This window comes from Plecotus auritus (assembly GCF_963455305.1).
Source record: "Plecotus auritus genome assembly, chromosome: 9".
In the NCBI taxonomy this organism is placed as follows: domain Eukaryota; kingdom Metazoa; phylum Chordata; class Mammalia; order Chiroptera; family Vespertilionidae; genus Plecotus; species Plecotus auritus.
Genome location: NC_137783.1, coordinates 60054819 through 60072443, shown reverse-complemented (window position 1 = coordinate 60072443; position 17625 = coordinate 60054819). Strand labels below are relative to the sequence as shown.

Here is a 17625-nt window from a genome sequence, read left to right as displayed (position 1 = left end):
AGGCATCTGGCTCCTCCTGCACTCCAGACAGAGATGGAGGGCAGCGATCTAAAAGGACTCAGCACAGATTCTCCCAGTGACTTAAGACTTTCTAAGCTCCTGCCCCTGCCCCACTCTCCCTGTGCACAGGCCCCTTCCCCTCTCCCTGTGCACAGGCCCCTCCTCCCCCCTCTCCCTGTGCACAGGCCCCTCCACCCTCTCCCTGTGCACAGGCCCCTCCCCCCTCTCCCTGTGCACAGGCCCCTCCCCCCTCTCCCTGTGCACAGGCCCCTCCCCCCTCTCCCTGTGCACAGGCCCCTCCTCCCCCCTCTCCCTGTGCACAGGTCCCTCCCCCCTCTCCCTGTGCACAGGCCCCTCCTCCCCCCTCTCCCTGTGCACAGGCCCCTCCCCCCTCTCCCTGTGCACAGGCCCCTCCCCCCTCTCCCTGTGCACAGGCCCCTCCCCCCTCTCCCTGTGCACAGGCCCCTCCCCCCTCTCCCTGTGCACAGGCCCCTCCTCACCCATTTCCCTGTGCACAGGACCCTCCCCCTTCTCCCTGTGCACAGGCCCCTCCTCCCCCCTCTCCCTGTGCACAGGCCCTTCCTCCCTCTCCCTGTGCACAGGCCCCTCCTTCCCCCTCTCCCTGTGCACAGGACCCTCCCCCCTCTCCCTGTGCACAGGCCCCTCCCCCCTCTCCCTGTGCACAGGCCCCTCCTCCCCCCTCTCCCTGTTCACAGGCCCCTCCCCCCTCTCCCTGGGCACAGGCCCCTCCTCCCCCCTCTCCCTGTGCACAGGCCCCTCCACCCTCTCCCTGTGCACAGGCCCCTCCCCCCTCTCCCTGTGCACAGGCCCCTCCTCCCCCCTCTCCCTGGGCACAGGCCCCTCCTCCCCCCTCTCCCTGTGCACAGGCCCCTCCTCACCCATTTCCCTGTGCACAGGACCCTCCCCCCTCTCCCTGTGCACAGGCCCCTCCTCACCCATTTCCCTGTGCACAGGACCCTCCCCCTCTCCCTGTGCACAGGACCCTCCTCCCCCCTCTCCCTGTGCACAGGCCCTTCCTCCCCCCTCTCCCTGTGCACAGGCCCCTTCCCCTCTCCCTGTGCACAGGCCCCTCCTCCCCCCTCTCCCTGTGCACAGGCCCCTCCACCCTCTCCCTGTGCACAGGCCCCTCCCCCCTCTCCCTGTGCACAGGCCCCTCCTCCCCCCTCTCCCTGTGCACAGGCCCCTCCTCCCAGCCAGTCCCCTGTGCACAGTCTCTTCTGTCCTGAATGGAAGTGGCACGGCGCTGGCAGCTCATTGCCCAGCATGCTGCCGGGACTTTGCACTGCAGAGAGGCTATGCCTGTTGATGGGATGCCTCTCTGTCCCCCACAGGGGTAAGGGTGTTCCACTGCAGCCCAGCTGCTAGCAGCCTGGACTTCATTGGCGGGCCTGCCATTCTCCTGGGCCTCATTTCCTTAGCAACAGATGACCATACCATGTACGCAGCTGTGAAAGTTCTGCACTTGGTCCTGACCAGCAATGTCATGTGTGACCGCCTGATGCAGCACATCTTTGGGTACCAGGTAATCCACCCCCCACCTGAGTCTCTGACTCCCTGTGGGGGACAGTCCCTCCACAGTGACTTCTGGAGAAGGGAAGCCTAAAGCCTTGGGTCTGGAGACTCCGGCCCACAGCAGAGGCCAGGTGACAGCCAGCCAGTGAGGGACTCTGGGCTGCATGGGATGTACACCTGTCTGTGGCTGCCAGCACCTTGCACTGAGAAACTGAAGCATCGTCTGTGGTCCTCCCATGTGTCTAGCATGAGGCTAAGAGGCCAGGCCTTGGAGCCAGAAGGTTAGGTTTGAAATCCCCACTTCCTCTAACTTGCTATTTAACTTGGATGAGTTACTCGCTGCCCTCTCAGCTTCCCCGCTGGTCTGCTACAGACTTCGTGCCCCTCATTATGGGGTGCAGGGAGGACTGATTTAATACAGATGGAGGGTTAGAATGGTGTCTGGCACAGAATACGTGCTCTGTAAGTGTTGGCCACCTTTATTGAGGCTTTAATCTCTGCTCCCCAGTCCTCCTGAGTAATAGGGGAGTAAGGATGGCACCTACTGTGTAGGTCGTAATGATCAAGTGAGTGAACATGTGCTGAGTGCTTAGCAAAGTGCTGCTCAGGGGCCTGCTGTCTGTGTTCACTGGGACCTAACAATACTTACGCTTCACAAGCCAGATGGGACTGGTCACAGCCCTGGAGCCTTCCTGGGTGGCTGGAAGCAGTGGGAAAGGCGGCACCAGGGCAGGTCTCGGTGCATGTCTAGACTAGGTCAGGGGCACACAGGCTGCCGTGGCTCCTCCGGGCAGGGTGCTGGGAGAGAATGTCCCTGCCTTTGGCCCCTAAGCCAGGGGCTGAGCAAGGAAATGGGGATGATGTCACCTCAGGCCCACCCGCTCTGTCTGGGCTGCTGCACAGCAGGATGGGGGCCCCTCCTCTGGCCGCTCCCATGAAGCTGGTGGGCACCAGTCACAGTTCTGTGTGGAGACCTGACCACACCTCTCCCGTGTGCACTCTCCAGAGGCGTCTAACCGCTAATCCTCATCCCAGGCCCCGGGATTGCTTTCTCAGGGCCTTTGAAACTGGCTGTCCTCGTGCTTCAGCCCCACCTCCTACCCACAGCACTTCCCACCCTACACCGCTACCCCGCTACCCCTGCCCTGCACAGTTCTATTAGCCAAACAGTGTGACTTGGTACACCTGTGCCCTGGGCTGGCAGTGCCATCTCAGTCTCTCTCCAGGTCCACTCCCTCTTACCTTCCCAGGTCAGGCTCCCAGCCCAGCGCTGAGCGCGTGCCGCCTCCAGCCGCCCGCAGCACTGGATGCCAGGGGCTAACCATGCGCACACTGGGTAAAGGCTGCTCGTCACCCCTGGACTGCAGGCCTCTGCGCCTGGCACTCCTCATGGTGCCAGTGCATGGCTACGGCCTGACAGACACTCAGTAAATGTGATAGTGATGGGTAGGTCTGCATTTATAGTAAAACCCAAGAATTGGGGCTTTTGGTAGGTACAAGTTTTTTATTATACCAACAAAGGCAGCAGCAGTGGGAATCGTGCCAACCTAGCACTTAGGTATCTGCTGTGGCTAGAGATTTTAAGAATTACTGTGAGCATTTCCAACAAGGGTCAAAGCCCAATATACTCTCATGGGTACATTGAGAAGGATGAGACAGACAGAACCAAGGCAATTTTAAGAGAAACTGAACGTGACGAGCCCGTGAACATGAGCCTTGGGGGAGAGGACGTGCTCCGGAGCTGCAGAGGCACCGTCTCATGAAAACAGAAAGGCAGTTGGCCCAGCTGGTGTACTCAGCGGTTGAGCATCCACTCATGAACCAAGAGGTCACTGGTTCCGTTCCTGGTCAGGGCACAGGCCCGGGTTGCAGGCTTAACCCCAGTCGGAGGCATGCAGGAGGCAGTCAATTAATGTTTCTCTCTCATTGATGACGTTTCTCTCTCTCTCTCTCTCTCTCTCTCTCTCTCTCTCTCTCTCTCTAAAAATCAATAAAGACAATTTTAAAAAAGAAAAAAGAATGGCGATTGGAGGACTAGAGGAGTGGGTTGCCCAGGTTTCTAGGAAGAGGCAGGAGAGGCAAGGAGTAGCCCTGGGTTTCTTTGCTCTGCTCATGCTGACTGAGTGCTGCCTAAGAACCAGACAGACACTGTGCTAGGCACCGGGGATGCCGTCTAACAAAATGGGGTTAGCTTCTCCCTCCCAGGAACTCACTGTCTGTCTTAGTCTGTTCAGGCTGCTATAACGAAACACTATAAACGGGGCGGGGGGGGTGTGTGTGTGGCTATAAACAACAGACATTTAGACATTTGTTTCTCGCAGTTCTGGAGGCTGGGAAGTCCAAGATCAAGGTGTGGCAGATCGTGTCTGGTGAGGGCCCGCCTTGTCCTCACAAGGTGGTGGGTGAGGGAGTTCCTGAGGTCTCCTTATAAGGACCCTAATCCCACTAGAGCCTCCACCCTTGTGACTTAATCACCCCAAAGGCCCCACCTTTTAATAGCATCACACTGGGAATTAGGTTCCAACATATGAATTTTTTGGGGGGCCATCAGCATTCAATTCACATCACTATCTAATAGGTCAGGCAGAAAAATATTATGAGACAAAGACTTTGTACACATCATTTGAGTAAAGAGCCCATCAGATTCAGTACTTTAATGTACACATGGTGGCAGAAGAAGGAAATCTATAAGCTCTTCTTGTGGCTTAAAAAAGAACATTTCAGGCATTTATGTCTTCATGGGAATTCAGAAGGGAGGCTGGGCAGTGGTAAGGGAGGGGCAATGCCAGGCTCACATAAAGAAACAAGGTTATTATTATTTTTTGCCTACCTCTCCTCTTTCTAAAGAGCCCCCATCCTACCGCATCCCTTCTTCTTCATAACCTGAATGTCCAGTTGGCACGACCTAGACATACTTTTTGTGGTCCGTTCGCCCCAAGGCACATGCTCCATGAGGGCAGGCCCCTCTGCTGTCCATTGCAGTGTCCTGAGAGCACCTGCTAGATAGTAGGTTTGTAGTAAAGCCTGTGACTACGTCAGAGAATTATAGCAAGGGTCTTCAACTCTCCAGCTCACTCAGGAGTGGATCTCATCCTTTTTCAGATGTTTACTTTGTATTTATTTGCTGATTTGCTGAGTGGATTTGAGAGCACAAGGAAAGCATATATCTTTCTACGTGTTATTTTCATCAAACTTACTACCCTCTTCTCAGCCTAGGCGACATCCTACGTTTCATAGGATGGATTTTCATAGCTTGGGAAAGGCTAGCATTCCAGACCAGCATTAAAAACACGAGCAGCTCCCCGGCATGGCTGTGGGGAAAGGACAGGGGTGAGCCACTGACAGCAGCCGGGTAGAGGGGGAAGGACCAGAAATCTGCCCTCCAGGGAGCATGGGTTTTCATCTCGGAAATACTGAGTGATCATGGGGAAGCTTGGAACAGGGAGATGGAATGATTTATGCTTTAGAATAACATTTGACACGAGTGTGGAAGGTGGATCAGAGGGGTGAGATTTGAGCAGGAGACTGAGATAGAACCGGTCTGCTATGCGATTGCATTCCTGACCTGGGAAGACTTGGGATCCTTGTGAGCAGTTGGGGAAGACCGCTCAGGAGAATAGCTGGTGTGTGTGCCAGAGGGCAGCAGGCAGGAAGGAGGGAGGTCCTGGAACCTCCTAAGTTTGAAATGTGTGTGAGACCAAAAGTAAACTGTCAAGTGGGGTAGATGGCTCGAGCTCAGAGAGACAAGCTGAGCTGGGTATAAATGTGAGTCATCAATATCATCATGATGCTATTTAATCCAAGAAAATTGACGAAATAGTCAAAGAGGAGTAGAGAGAATAGAGAAGAGAACTAAAGAGGAAGAAACAAGGAGCTAACCTTGTAGATTGGAAATATGATTAAAGCCAACAAAGGAGATTGAGAAGAAAGAGGGAAGATAAACCAAAGAAAACTGCCAAAGATTCTGAAAAAAGAAAGTATTTGGAGAAGGCCAGTGTAGTCAAACAATGCTCAGAATGAAGCAAACTAAGGGCAGATATATTTCCAGGGGGTGTGGCACCTGGAAGTCATTAGTGACCTTGCTAAGGCAGGTGGACAGGTGGAGGCAGCAACCAGCTGAAGGGGTGGAAGTGAGGACCTAAGGTGAGGAGCCAGATGCACCCACAGAGCTTTCAGGATGTCTGCCTGAGGAGAGGAGTAGCAAAGTGGGGTCAGAGCTAGAGGATGCGGGGTCAAGGGAGGGCTATTTTTAAGAAGAGGAATACTAGAGCCTTCTGTTGGTGGAAGGAAGTGACAGAGAGGGAGGGAAGGAGGGAGGAAGAGAGAGAGAGAGAGAGAGAGAGAGAGAGAGAGAGAGAGAGAGAGAGAGAACTCGAGAAGAGAAGAGTGATCTCAAGGAACAGAGTCCTTGCGAAGGTGAGGAGTGGGGCTGGAGGCCAGGTAGGACGGTGCTTGTGAGAGCAAGGAATGCAGCGCAGCTGTGTGTTGACGCGGTGGGAAGGCGAGAACGCTCATGTCGGATGGGTTCTGTCTTCTCAGCAGAGTATGAGAGTATGAGGTGGGGTGGCAGAAGGGAAGGAATGTTGAGGGAGGAAGAAGAGATGAAATCTTTCAGACAGGAGAACCAGCTTGCTAGAGAAACAGAGTTAGACTGCGTACCACTGGACACTCGACACCAATAGTATAAAGTGAACCAGACAGTGAGGGTGACTTTTCTCAAGCAGCTTTCAGCCTTCTAATTATGTGCTGGTGGGGGAGGAGGGCGAGGGTGCTGTCAGATTTCAGATATGTCAAAGAACAATCTAAGAAGATCCTGAGTATTTGATGGTCACAGTTGTCTGAATTTGGGCTGCTATAACAATACCATAGACTGGGTAGCTTGTAACAACTGACATTCGTTTTCGCATAGTTCTGGAGCCTGGGAAGTCAAAGGCCAGGGTGCCAGCCTGGTCAGGTTGGGCGAGGGCCCTTTTCTGGATTGCAGAGGCCAGTGTCTGACTGGTCCTCACATGGTGGAGAGCAGAGAGAGGCAAGGTCTCATGCCTCTTGTAAGGACGCTGGTCCCCTTTATGAGGCTCCATGCTCGGACCCCATCTATTCCTAACTACACCAAGAAGGATCCACCTCCAAATATCATCACATTGCCAGGTAAAGGTTTCAACACACAGATTTTGGAAGAACACAGACATTCAGGCTGTGAAACAAGGACGACTTTCCAATGGCACATGGAAAGGGGCCTGAGTGGATGGGGAAAGGGGTGGACGGGATCAGATCCAGGTGCCAGGACCTGAGCTGTGGAAGAGCTGAGCTGAGGATCCGGAGGGGATGGATGGGTGAGAACCCAGATGCTAGTGCTTGGCTACACACCCTGACTTTTGTGAGGCGGAGGTCAATAGCAACATGAGGCTGGGGATCCATCGTACTGGTGTCTGAGATGGGCCGGGCCACTGGGATGCCAGTGCTGCCCCCAGCACGGGTGCCAGAAGCTGCCAGTCCCCAGGGTCTGGCGCAGTACAGGGGCATGTCTGGTGGCTGCAGCCAGAGTGATGGGGTTATCAGGGTTCGTGAGCAGTTGGTGTCTTTCTGGTGATATGGCAGCATGTATGGGATGGCTGTGAATGTAGGGTCCAGTAAGGTGGATGAGAAAGAGCCCTGAGCATCGGGAGGAAACCAGGAGATAGCGCGAGGGGTGTTCTGGGAACAGAGGAAGAGTCTGGAGGAGCAGGCCCTGTGGAGGGTTGGTCACAGGGCAGCGGTGGGGAAGCAGCGCGGCAGTTGGTGTATGAGCTGCTTCGGGAACACAGGCGCTCCAAGCAGGGTTGCGGGCTCAGCAACGGTGCGGGGACAGCAGGCCAAGGAGAGGCCTCAGAGGCACTGGGGCGCCAGCTGCTTGTGCATTGACCTTCCAGGTGATGGCGTTTCTCCTGAGGAAAAAGAGCTCTCTGCTCACCCACCGCGTCTTCCAGCTGATCCTGGCCATCGCAGGCACTGCCGAGCTGGGCTTCGGGCCCTCTGCCCGCACCAACGTCGGGGTCTTCCAGCACATCCTCTGCAACTTTGAGGTAAGCGGGAGATAGGGGGGAGCCTGCAGGGATGTGTGAGGCGGGAGCCTGGCTTCCTGATGGCCGGATGGCTGTGAGGGGAAACCCCAAAGGCTTGAGAGCTGAGGGGCAGCTTCATAATGGAACCCCTCCCCCAGTGGCCTGGGCAAGTCTCCTGGCCTCTCTGAGTTGCAGTTTTCGATGGTGAAATAGAGGTCAGCATCTTCCGTAAGCCAGATGCAACATGGGAAAGGCTTTTGGAACAGTAGGGCGGGACTATATATATGGGGGTCAAAAAGCACGAGCCGATTCCTTTGGTGCCTGCCATTCACAAATGCTCCCTTAAAGGAGTGACTGAGAATGCCGAGGGGCCAAGGGCTGTGAGGAAGCACAGACTGAGGTAGGCAGGCCCATGGAGGAAGCGTCCTTGACTGAGTGCACGCTGGGCCGGCTGGCGAGGTCCCTGGGGGCGGTGATGACAGGAGGCAGCCCCTCCGTGCAGCTGCCGAGCCTGGACACATGCAGGAGGCTCCAGTGTGCTGGTGTAAGGGCGGCAGGCACAGGGCAGTAAGAGCTGGGCTCAGGGGCTGGGTGGAGTCTGACAGAGGCTCCAATACCTGAGGGATGAAAGCAGGGGACTGAGAGCAAGGGGCTTGGGGAGCACCTGTCAGGAGATGAGGCAGAGGGGGAGGGTGGAGACGGGCTAAAGACTGAGCCACAGGGCATGCATTTTAGTCCATGTGTGCCAGAGTCCATGGAAGTATTTTTAAAACTTTTAAAGTTAGAAATAATATATGCTTATTTTAGAATGCTTTAAATTAGATAAAAGTATGGGGGGACTATTTCTGAGACCCAGACAACTGTTGTCAACCTCGAGTGCATGCTTTGTAAGCTTTCTATTAGTGCTGTTATATTTTCTATCAGTTATATTTTTTATTAGTTATGATCTTGGTGTGGATATTATTAGTCCTATCCTTTCCCATTTAACATAACATTTATCAATTTACTAGAGGGTCCCGTGGCCTGGCCTGCACCCTCTCACAATCTGGGACCCCTTGGGGGATGTCGGATAGCCGGTTTCGGCCGATACCTGCAGGCCCGATCCAGGCAGGAGGGAACCCGATCCTGTGCATTGAGAGTCTGTCCCCTGGTGGTCAGTGTGTGTCATAGTGACTGGTCGACTGGTTGTTCAGTTGTTCTGTCTTTCAGTCGCTTAGGCTTTTATATGTACAGATTATGGACTTGGCAAGCATTGTTCTGAAGTCAGGATGGAATCTGTGCTGTGCCTGACATCATTCCTGTGTTGTCAAACTCCTAGGTTATGTCCATGTATTGCTGTTATAAATGAGCACTGTTATACACAGTACCTTTGTGCATACATTCCCCTCAATTAAAAAATTCATTGGAATTATTAGAGTAAAGGCTTTATAAATAAATTTTGGATTATTGATAAGTTTGGCTAAATTGCTGATACCTCAGGGTGTTATCTAGAGAATGACAAGTTAGAATTTTACTTTAGGTCTATTTTTCAGGGGGCAAGACCCGCAGGCATGGAGATGGTCCGTAGTTGTAGTAGAAATCCAGTGGGAGAGTTTGAAACCTGATTTGCCAAAAGGCAGTGAGGTAAAGAGGATCATGAGGATTATAATTCAAATGAGAATTGGTTTAGACCCAAAGACAAGGAAAACACTATATATTGAAGCACTGTGGGGAGGCTGCTGGGAGCTCGACATGGAGGAAATTTATAGCCCTCAACATGCCTGTCAGAAAGAGAACATTCTAAATTCATGAACAGAGGCTTCAGGTTAAGAAGTTAGAATGACCGAAAAAAAACAAACAAAAAACAAACAAACAGAAAACCACAAAATAAAAACAAACTAAAACTAAATTCTAAGAAAGAAAGAGGGAATAATAAAGATGAGAACATCAACTGTTTTAGTAGGAAGGAAACAGCCACAGAAAGGATCAACGAGGCCAATAACTAGTTCTACTAGAATAAACTGCTGAAAATTGGTCAGGATAAAAGACAGGAAGGACACGAAATAATGCTGGCAAGGTGGAAGGAGGGAGATCCGCAGAAATGAGCAGGGTGAGGGGGAAGGAGAGAGATCCACAGGAATGAACAAGGTGAGGGGGAAGGAGGGAGATCCACAGGAATGAGCAGGGTGAGGGGAAGGAGAGAGACCCACAGGAATGAGCAGGGTTAGGAGAAGGAGAGAGATCCACAGGAATGAGCAGGGTGAGGGGGAAGGAGAGAGATCCACGGGAATGAACAAGGTGAGGGGGAAGGAGGGAGACCCACAGGAATGAGCAGGGTGAGGAGAAGGGGAGAGATCCACAGGAATGAGCAGGGTGAGGAGAAGGGGAGAGATCCACAGGAATGAGCAGGGTGAGGAGAAGGGGAGAGATCCACAGGAATGAGCAGGGTGAGGAGAAGGAGGGAGACCCACAGGAATGAGCAGGGTGAGGGGAAGGAGAGAGATCCACAGGAATGAGCAGGGTGAGGAGAAGGAGGGAGACCCACAGGAATGAGCAGGGTGAGGGGAAGGAGAGAGATCCACAGGAATGAGCAGGGTGAGGGGAAGGAGGGAGATCCACAGGAATGAGCAGGGTGAGGGGAAGGAGAGAGATCCACAGGAATGAGCAGGGTGAGGGGAAGGAGGGAGATCCACAGGAATGAGCAGGGTGAGGGGAAGGAGGGAGATCCACAGGAATGAGCAGGGTGAGGGGAAGGAGGGAGATCCACAGGAATGAGCAGGGTGAGGGAGAAGGAGAGAGATCCACAGGAATGAGCAGGGTGAGGGGAAGGAGGGAGATCCACGAGGATGAGCAGGGTGAGGAGAAGGGGAGAGATCCACAGGAATGAGCAGGGTGAGGAGAAGGGGAGAGATCCACAGGAATGAGCAGGGTGAGGGGAATGGGGGAGATCCATGGGGATGAGCAGGGTGAGGGGAAGGAGGGAGATCCACAGGAATGAGCAGGGTGAGGGGAAGGAGGGAGATCCACAGGAATGAGCAGGATGAGGGGAAGGAGGGAGATCCACAGGAATGAGCAGGGTGAGGAGAAGGAGAGAGATCCACAGGAATGAGCAGGGTGAGGGGAAGGAGGGAGATCCACAGGAATGAGCAGGGTGAGGGGAAGGAGGGAGATCCACAGGAATGAGCAGGGTGAGGGGAAGGAGAGAGATCCACAGGAAAGAGCAGGGTGAGGGAGAAGGAGAGAGATGCACAGGAATGAGCAGGGTGAGGGGAAGGAGGGAGATCCACAGGAATGAGCAGGGTGAGGAGAAGGGGAGAGATCCACAGGAATGAGCAGGGTGAGGGGAATGGGGGAGATCCATGGGGATGAGCAGGGTGAGGGGAAGGAGGGAGATCCACGAGGATGAGCAGGGTGAGGGGAAGGAGAGAGATCCACAGGAATGAGCAGGATGAGGGGAAGGAGGGAGATCCACAGGAATGAGCAGGGTGAGGAGAAGGAGAGAGATCCACAGGAATGAGCAGGGTGAGGGGAATGGGGGAGATCCATGGGGATGAGCAGGGTGAGGGGAAGGAGGGAGATCCACAGGAATGAGCAGGGTGAGGGGAAGGAGAGAGATCCACAGGAAAGAGCAGGGTGAGGGGAAGGAGGGAGATCCACGAGGATGAGCAGGGTGAGGGGAAGGAGGGAGATCCACAGGAATGAGCAGGGTGAGGGGAAGGAGGGAGATCCACGAGGATGAGCAGGGTGAGGGGAAGGAGAGAGATCCACAGGAATGAGCAGGGTGAGGGGAAGGAGAGAGATCCACGAGGATGAGCAGGGTGAGGAGAAGGGGAGAGATCCACAGGAATGAGCAGGGTGAGGGGAAGGAGGGAGATCCACAGGAATGAGCAGGGTGAGGGGAAGGAGAGAGATCCACAGGAATGAGCAGGGTGAGGGAGAAGGAGAGAGATCCACAGGAATGAGCAGGGTGAGGGGAAGGAGGGAGATCCACAGGAATGAGCAGGGTGAGGAGAAGGGGAGAGATCCACAGGAATGAGCAGGGTGAGGAGAAGGGGAGAGATCCACAGGAATGAGCAGGGTGAGGGGAATGGGGGAGATCCATGGGGATGAGCAGGGTGAGGGGAAGGAGGGAGATCCACGAGGATGAGCAGGGTGAAGGGAAGGAGAGAGATCCACGGGAATGAACAAGGTTAGGGGGAAGGAGGGAGATCCACAGGAATGAGCAGGGTGAGGGGAAGGAGAGAGATCCACAGGAATGGGCAGGGTGAGGGGAAGGAGGGAGATCCACAGAAATGAGCAGGGTGAGGGGAAGGAGAGAGATCCACGAGGATGAGCAGGGTGAGGGGAAGGAGAGAGATCCACGGGGATGAGCAGGGTGAGGGGGAAGGAGAGACATCCACAGGAATGAGCAGGGTGAGGAGAAGGAGAGAGATCCACAGGAATGAGCAGGGTGAGGGGAAGGAGGGAGATCCACGGGAATGAACAAGGTTAGGGGGAAGGAGAGATCCACAGGAATGAGCAGGGTGAGGGAGAAGGAGAGAGATCCACAGGAATGAGCAGGGTGAGGAGAAGGAGAGAGATCCACAGGAATGAGCAGGGTGAGGGGGAAGGAGGGAGATCCACAGAAATGAGCAGGGTGAGGGTAATGGGGGAGATCCATGGGGATGAGCAGGGTGAGGGGAAGGAGGGAGATCCACGGGGATGAGCAGGGTGAGGGGAAGGAGAGAGATCCACGGGAATGAGCAGGGTGAGGAGAAGGAGAGAGATCCACAGGAATGAGCAGGGTGAGGGGAAGGAGGGAGATCCACAGGAATGAGCAGGGTGAGGAGAAGGAGAGAGATCCACAGGAATGAGCAGGGTGAGGAGAAGGAGAGAGATCCACAGGAATGAGCAGGGTGAGGGGAAGGAGGGAGATCCACGGGGATGAGCAGCGTGAGGGGGAAGGAGAGAGATCCACAGGAATGAGCAGGGTGAGGGGGAAGGAGAGAGATCCACGGGAATGAACAAGGTTAGGGGGAAGGAGGGAGATCCACAGGAATGAGCAGGGTGAGGGGAAGGAGAGAGATCCACAGGAATGAGCAGGGTGAGGGGAATGGGGGAGATCCATGGGGATGAGCAGGGTGAGGGGGAACAGGAGAGTAGGCTGGCACCTTTGTGCCAATAAATGTGAACCCCTAGGTCCGTGGTATGCAAACTGTGGCTTGCGAGCCACATGCGGCTCTTTGTCCCCTTGAGTGTGGCTCTTCCATAAAATACCAGGGCCTGGGCGAGTCTATTTTGAAGAAGTGGTGTTAGAAGAAGTTTTAGTTTAAAAAATTTGGCTCTCAAAAGTAATTTCAATCGTTGTACTGTTGATATTTGGCTCCGTTGACTAATGAGTTTGCTGACCACTGCCCTAGGTCATCTTAACAATCTCCAAGAAAATGTAAGAATTCCAAACTCACTCAATGAGAAATAACAAACTCAAATGGTCCCATAATCATCAAATAAATAGAATCATATTTATTTATTTATTTTTAATCCTCAATGATATTTTTCCATTGATTTTTAGAGAGAGTGGAAGACAGAGGGAAAGACAGAGAGAAATATTGATGTGGGAGAAACAACATTGATTGGTTGCCTCTTCCACCCACCCTGACCAGGGCCTGGGCCAGGGAGGAGCCTGCAACTGAGGTATGTGCCTTTGATCAGAATCAAACCTGGGAGCCTTCAGTCCACAGGCCAACACTCTATCCATTGAGCCAAATCAGCTAGGGCTGGAGTCACTGCTTAAAATCTTACAAACAAAATCCACAAGGAAGGTGGCGGCCCAGGTGTTGTAGAAAAGTTCCACCTGTCAGGAAGCAGGCCCTCCCATCCTTAAAAACTCTTCCAGGAAACTGAAAAAGGAGCACTCCCAGGTTATTTTATTAGCTAGTCTTGACACCTGAACCAAAAAAAAAGGACAGTATGGGAACTTCAAAAGTGAAGGCTAATCCTATTCATTACTGTAGCTCTCCAAGTCCTAAGGAAATTATCAGCAAATTGAGCCCGGCCAGGAAGGCCCTGTGGCCTGGGTCTGAGATGAGTGCCAGGGCTGTGAAGGCTGCAGGCAAGGCCTGGCACCCGGCTGCCTGTGCACACTCTTTCCTGCACGTAGAGACAAGAGAGCACGCCCCTCCAAAACACTGCGCCAGGTCCAGCCGCTGGGTCCAGGCATCCCTGCCCCAGCCAGCCCAGCAGCTGCCTGTGCAGGACCAGCAAGCTCCCAGGCTGCTCCTGGAACGACCATGGCACCACCCTCCCTGGGAACCGGCATCCTTGAGTGAGCTGGTGCTTTTAAAGCTGAGGTTAAGAAAACAAGCAGCCAGTAAACACCGAAGTAAAGCAAAATAAACATTTAAGATTATGAGGAGAGTTTCAAGTAAATGAGGGCAGTGATGTGTGTATTGTATTTGGAGGTCACTTGGAGGTGAGGACAAATCTAATGAAAAATAACTAAGGGGTCAGATGAAGGTGAAGAGTGGAGAGGAGAAGGGGAGAGAGGCAGGTTTTTGAAGAAGAAGAGAGAAGAAAATAGAGGGAGGGAGTTTCAGGACTTAAGATAAGAGATGAGTCTGGTTGTAGGCCGAGAGGAGGAAGGAGTGGAAAAGGGGTGGTTAAAATATCAGTGGGAGCATCAACTATTAACAGCACAAATCCTTAAAAAAGAGGGTGGGTTTGGAGACAAGAAAATCGGTTACAGGAGAAGGGGGATCTGTGATGACTGGACAGACAGTGGAGAGGGAGGGGGAGGGAAGTTGAGGAGCAGGAGAAGGGGGATCTGTGGTGACTGGACAGACAGTGGAGAGGGAGGGGGAGGGGAGTTGAGGAGCAGGCCCCAGGGATCCCAGAGGAATGGTTTCTGCCTACACTGGCCTTCTGATAGAGTTGGGTCACTGCGGCCACTTGTGTCATTCGCGTGAGGTCTATAACTGACCCACGGCCACCTGTGTCATCGCGTGAGGTTCATTACTTACCCACGGCCACCTGTGTCATCATGTGAGGTCCATTACCGACCCTGTGCGTCAGTCTCCAGGAGATGGCTGTCGGGGGGCACAGGGAGGAGGCAAGAGGGAGTTAGACAGACCGGGCTTTGAAGCCAGTCTCAGCCGATGAGTACATGAGGGTCGGCAGGCAAGTCTCTTAGTGTCTCGGAGCCTCAATCTTCTCACTACTGCATGCAGACATCATTTCTGGACTTTGCCGGGCACTTCTCGCTGCTGCCAGTGGGGTAATTTGTGAGTTAAGCTCTTTTTGGTGCCAGATGAATGCACTGTTATAATCCCACATCTGGTTTGGGGCCTTAGGAAATGACTGTGCTTAGAGATAAGACATAGTAGAAGCCTCTAAAGCAGTGGTTCTCAACCTTTTTAATGCCGCGACCCTTTAATACGGTTCCTCATGTTGTGGTGACCCCCAACCATAAAATTATTTTCGTTGCTACTTCATAACTGTAATTTTACTACTGTTAATGAATCGTAATGTAAATATCTGTGTTTTCCGATGGTCTTAGGCTCTACAGCAGCGGTTCTCAACCTGTGAGTCGCGACCCACAGGTTGAGAACCGCTAGCAGGGTCGCCTAAGACCATCGGAACCGCTAGCAGGGTCACCTAAGACCATCGGAAAACACAGATATTTACATTACGATTCATTAACAGTAGTAAAATTACAGTTATGAAGTAGCAACGAAAATAATTTTATGGTTGGGGGTCACCACAACATGAGAAACTGTATTAAAGGGTCACGGCATTAAAAAGGTTGAGAACCACTGCTCTAAAGGTAAGTGGAAATGAGACATGAAGGATCGCCATCCACTTGGTCCCAGAGGACAGAGAGCAGCTGCCTTTGTTCACTGTGAATGAAAACAGCCTCAGTGACAGCTCACCCCTGGGACCTCAGGGCTTCCCCTCTGTGGCCTTCGGTCAGGTTCTGCTGTGCAGGAGGAGGGGCGTAGGCTGTGCTGCAGGTTTTATGGAGAAAGTGTTGCACGCACAAATTGGGTGTTTAGTTACTATAGGGCAGTGTTCAGCAAACTCATTAGTCAACAGAGCCAAATATCAACAGTACAACGATTGAAATTTCTTTTGAGCCAATTTTTTTAAACTTAAACTTCTTCTAACGCCACTTCCTCAAAGTAGACTCGCCCAGGCCATGGTATTTTGTGGAAGAGCCACACTCAAGGAGCCAAAGAGCCGCATGTGGCTTGTGAGCTGCAGTTTGCCGACCACGGCTATAGGGTAAAACCAGAAAGGGAAGGTCCACTTCTAATTCCAGTCCTACCACTTGCTGGTGGTGAATGGGACTTGTCACACGACTGGTCTGTCTCGGCCTCTATTTCCTCATCTCTGAAGTGGGAACACGGGCATTGGCCTTGTGGATGAGATGAGTCTGGTGTGGGGACCCCGGGCTACAGGGCCTGGGCCTGGGCGGACATTGGTTGGCACAGGTGTCCTGTTGGATCTAGATCCATCGTGAAGGGCCAGGCAACTGCAGAGATGAGGAGAGACGTGGTGTCTGAGCTTTCCCCGGGCAAAGCCCTCCATGCAGCCAGGAGATCGGGTCCGATTTCAGAGGGGAAACTGGGTTGGTGACTTCAGGCCGAGGAGACCAGGCCCAGCGCACTATGCATTCGCGCTGCCAGAGGCCCGTTCTCAGGCCCTGCTTCACCAGCGCTTCTGTCTTCCAGCTCTGGATGAGAGCCGCGGACAACGTGGAGCAATCCCTCTTTTCCCACCTCCTGGAAATCCTCCGGTCGCCAAGGTAGGCTGGGCTTCGGCCGCTGGATGCTAGAAGCAAGGGCTTCTCACCAGAAAAGGGACTCAGAGGGCAGGGCACGCCCAGGGTCCTCGCCTGCTCCCTGAGTGCATGTCCCCTGAGGCAGCACGTCTGTCTTAGATGCCTCAGGCTTCTGTAACAAAACAGCCAAGGATGGGGTGGCTTATAAACAGCAGGAATCTATCCCTCCCAGTCTGGAGGCTGAGAGTCTAAGATAGTAGATCAATGTCTGGTGCGGACCCCACCTCTGGATGTAGAGGTGGCTGTCTTCTCACTGTACCTGCACTGGGGGGGAGGGCTGGGGAGTTCGCTGGGGTCTCTTTTGTGAGGACACCAATCCCATCACGAGGCATCACCTTCACGACCTATCCCCTCCAAAGCCCACTGCAGAGGGGTAGGTTTCCACATAAGAATTTAGGGGAATAACGAACAACACAACAGAAAGCCCTTGCGAGTTTGGCTCAGTGGATGGAGCTTTGGCCTTCAGACTGAAGGATCGCAGGTCCATCTTCCGTAGCTACTTCCTGCTAAGAGGGGGCGTCGTTAGGGGTGTCTACCTGGGGTCTCAAGGATTCTGGTGCTAGGTTCTGAATTCAAGGCCAGATAGATCTCTCCCACCTTCTGGTTGGCGAACGCCTGCATTCTGTTCTGCAAGAAACTAGTGAAAGAGTGCATGAAACAGGGGCCAAAGAGCAAAATTAAAAGAATAAATACCAGTGGGCCTAATAGTGGGAGGAGCCATGAGGTAAGTGAGCAAAAAACAGGTAGTGTTTTCCGTGCTGGACGAGGGGTGCAGCAGCATGATTTCCCCAAGAGTCTGGTTGGTGAAGTCTCGAGAGCAATCCTGTTGAGTGACTTGGGAGGTAAAAGCTGGTCCTGAGGCTGCCACAGTGTCACTTGTCTGGTTTTGCTGCTTTTCTGGGCCCGGAGCTGAAATACAACTGAGACCCAGATGTTATTTTTAGGGGGAAAAGAGTAGGGGTCTCAGTTGCCTCACTAGTGATATGAAAGGGGAGAATAGGTTACCCTGGGGATGAGGTTCTTGCTTTCCCAGTTTTGCCCCTTGTTGGGCATCCACATGTTTCTTGTAGGTCCTGAGACAGGGTTTCAAAATAGGTAGAGCAGTGGTTAAGCTCCCTATGGCAGTTCCAAACCCTGCTGTGATGCTGAGGGTTATGAGGAGAGGGATTATCTGGACTCCTCTTTTGTGTCAGATATGATGGGTTACGGGGACAGGTAAAGACTGATTATTGGGGGCTGCATCTACATTGGGTG

The 17625-nt window shown here is 53.2% G+C and overlaps 1 protein-coding gene across 1 annotated transcript in view; it reads left to right on the top strand.

Annotated features, from left to right (window-relative positions):
* The window catches only part of WDFY4 (WDFY family member 4), a gene marked incomplete at its 5' end in the record, with an annotated part of 233604 nt that overhangs the window by 77527 nt on the left and 138452 nt on the right, over nt 1-17625 (top strand). Inside the window, 3 exons of the mRNA XM_080688457.1 lie at nt 1353-1543; nt 7443-7595; nt 16262-16335. Coding sequence (XP_080544583.1) covers nt 1353-1543; nt 7443-7595; nt 16262-16335 — 418 coding nt within the window. The remainder of the gene's footprint in view (nt 1-1352; nt 1544-7442; nt 7596-16261; nt 16336-17625) is intronic.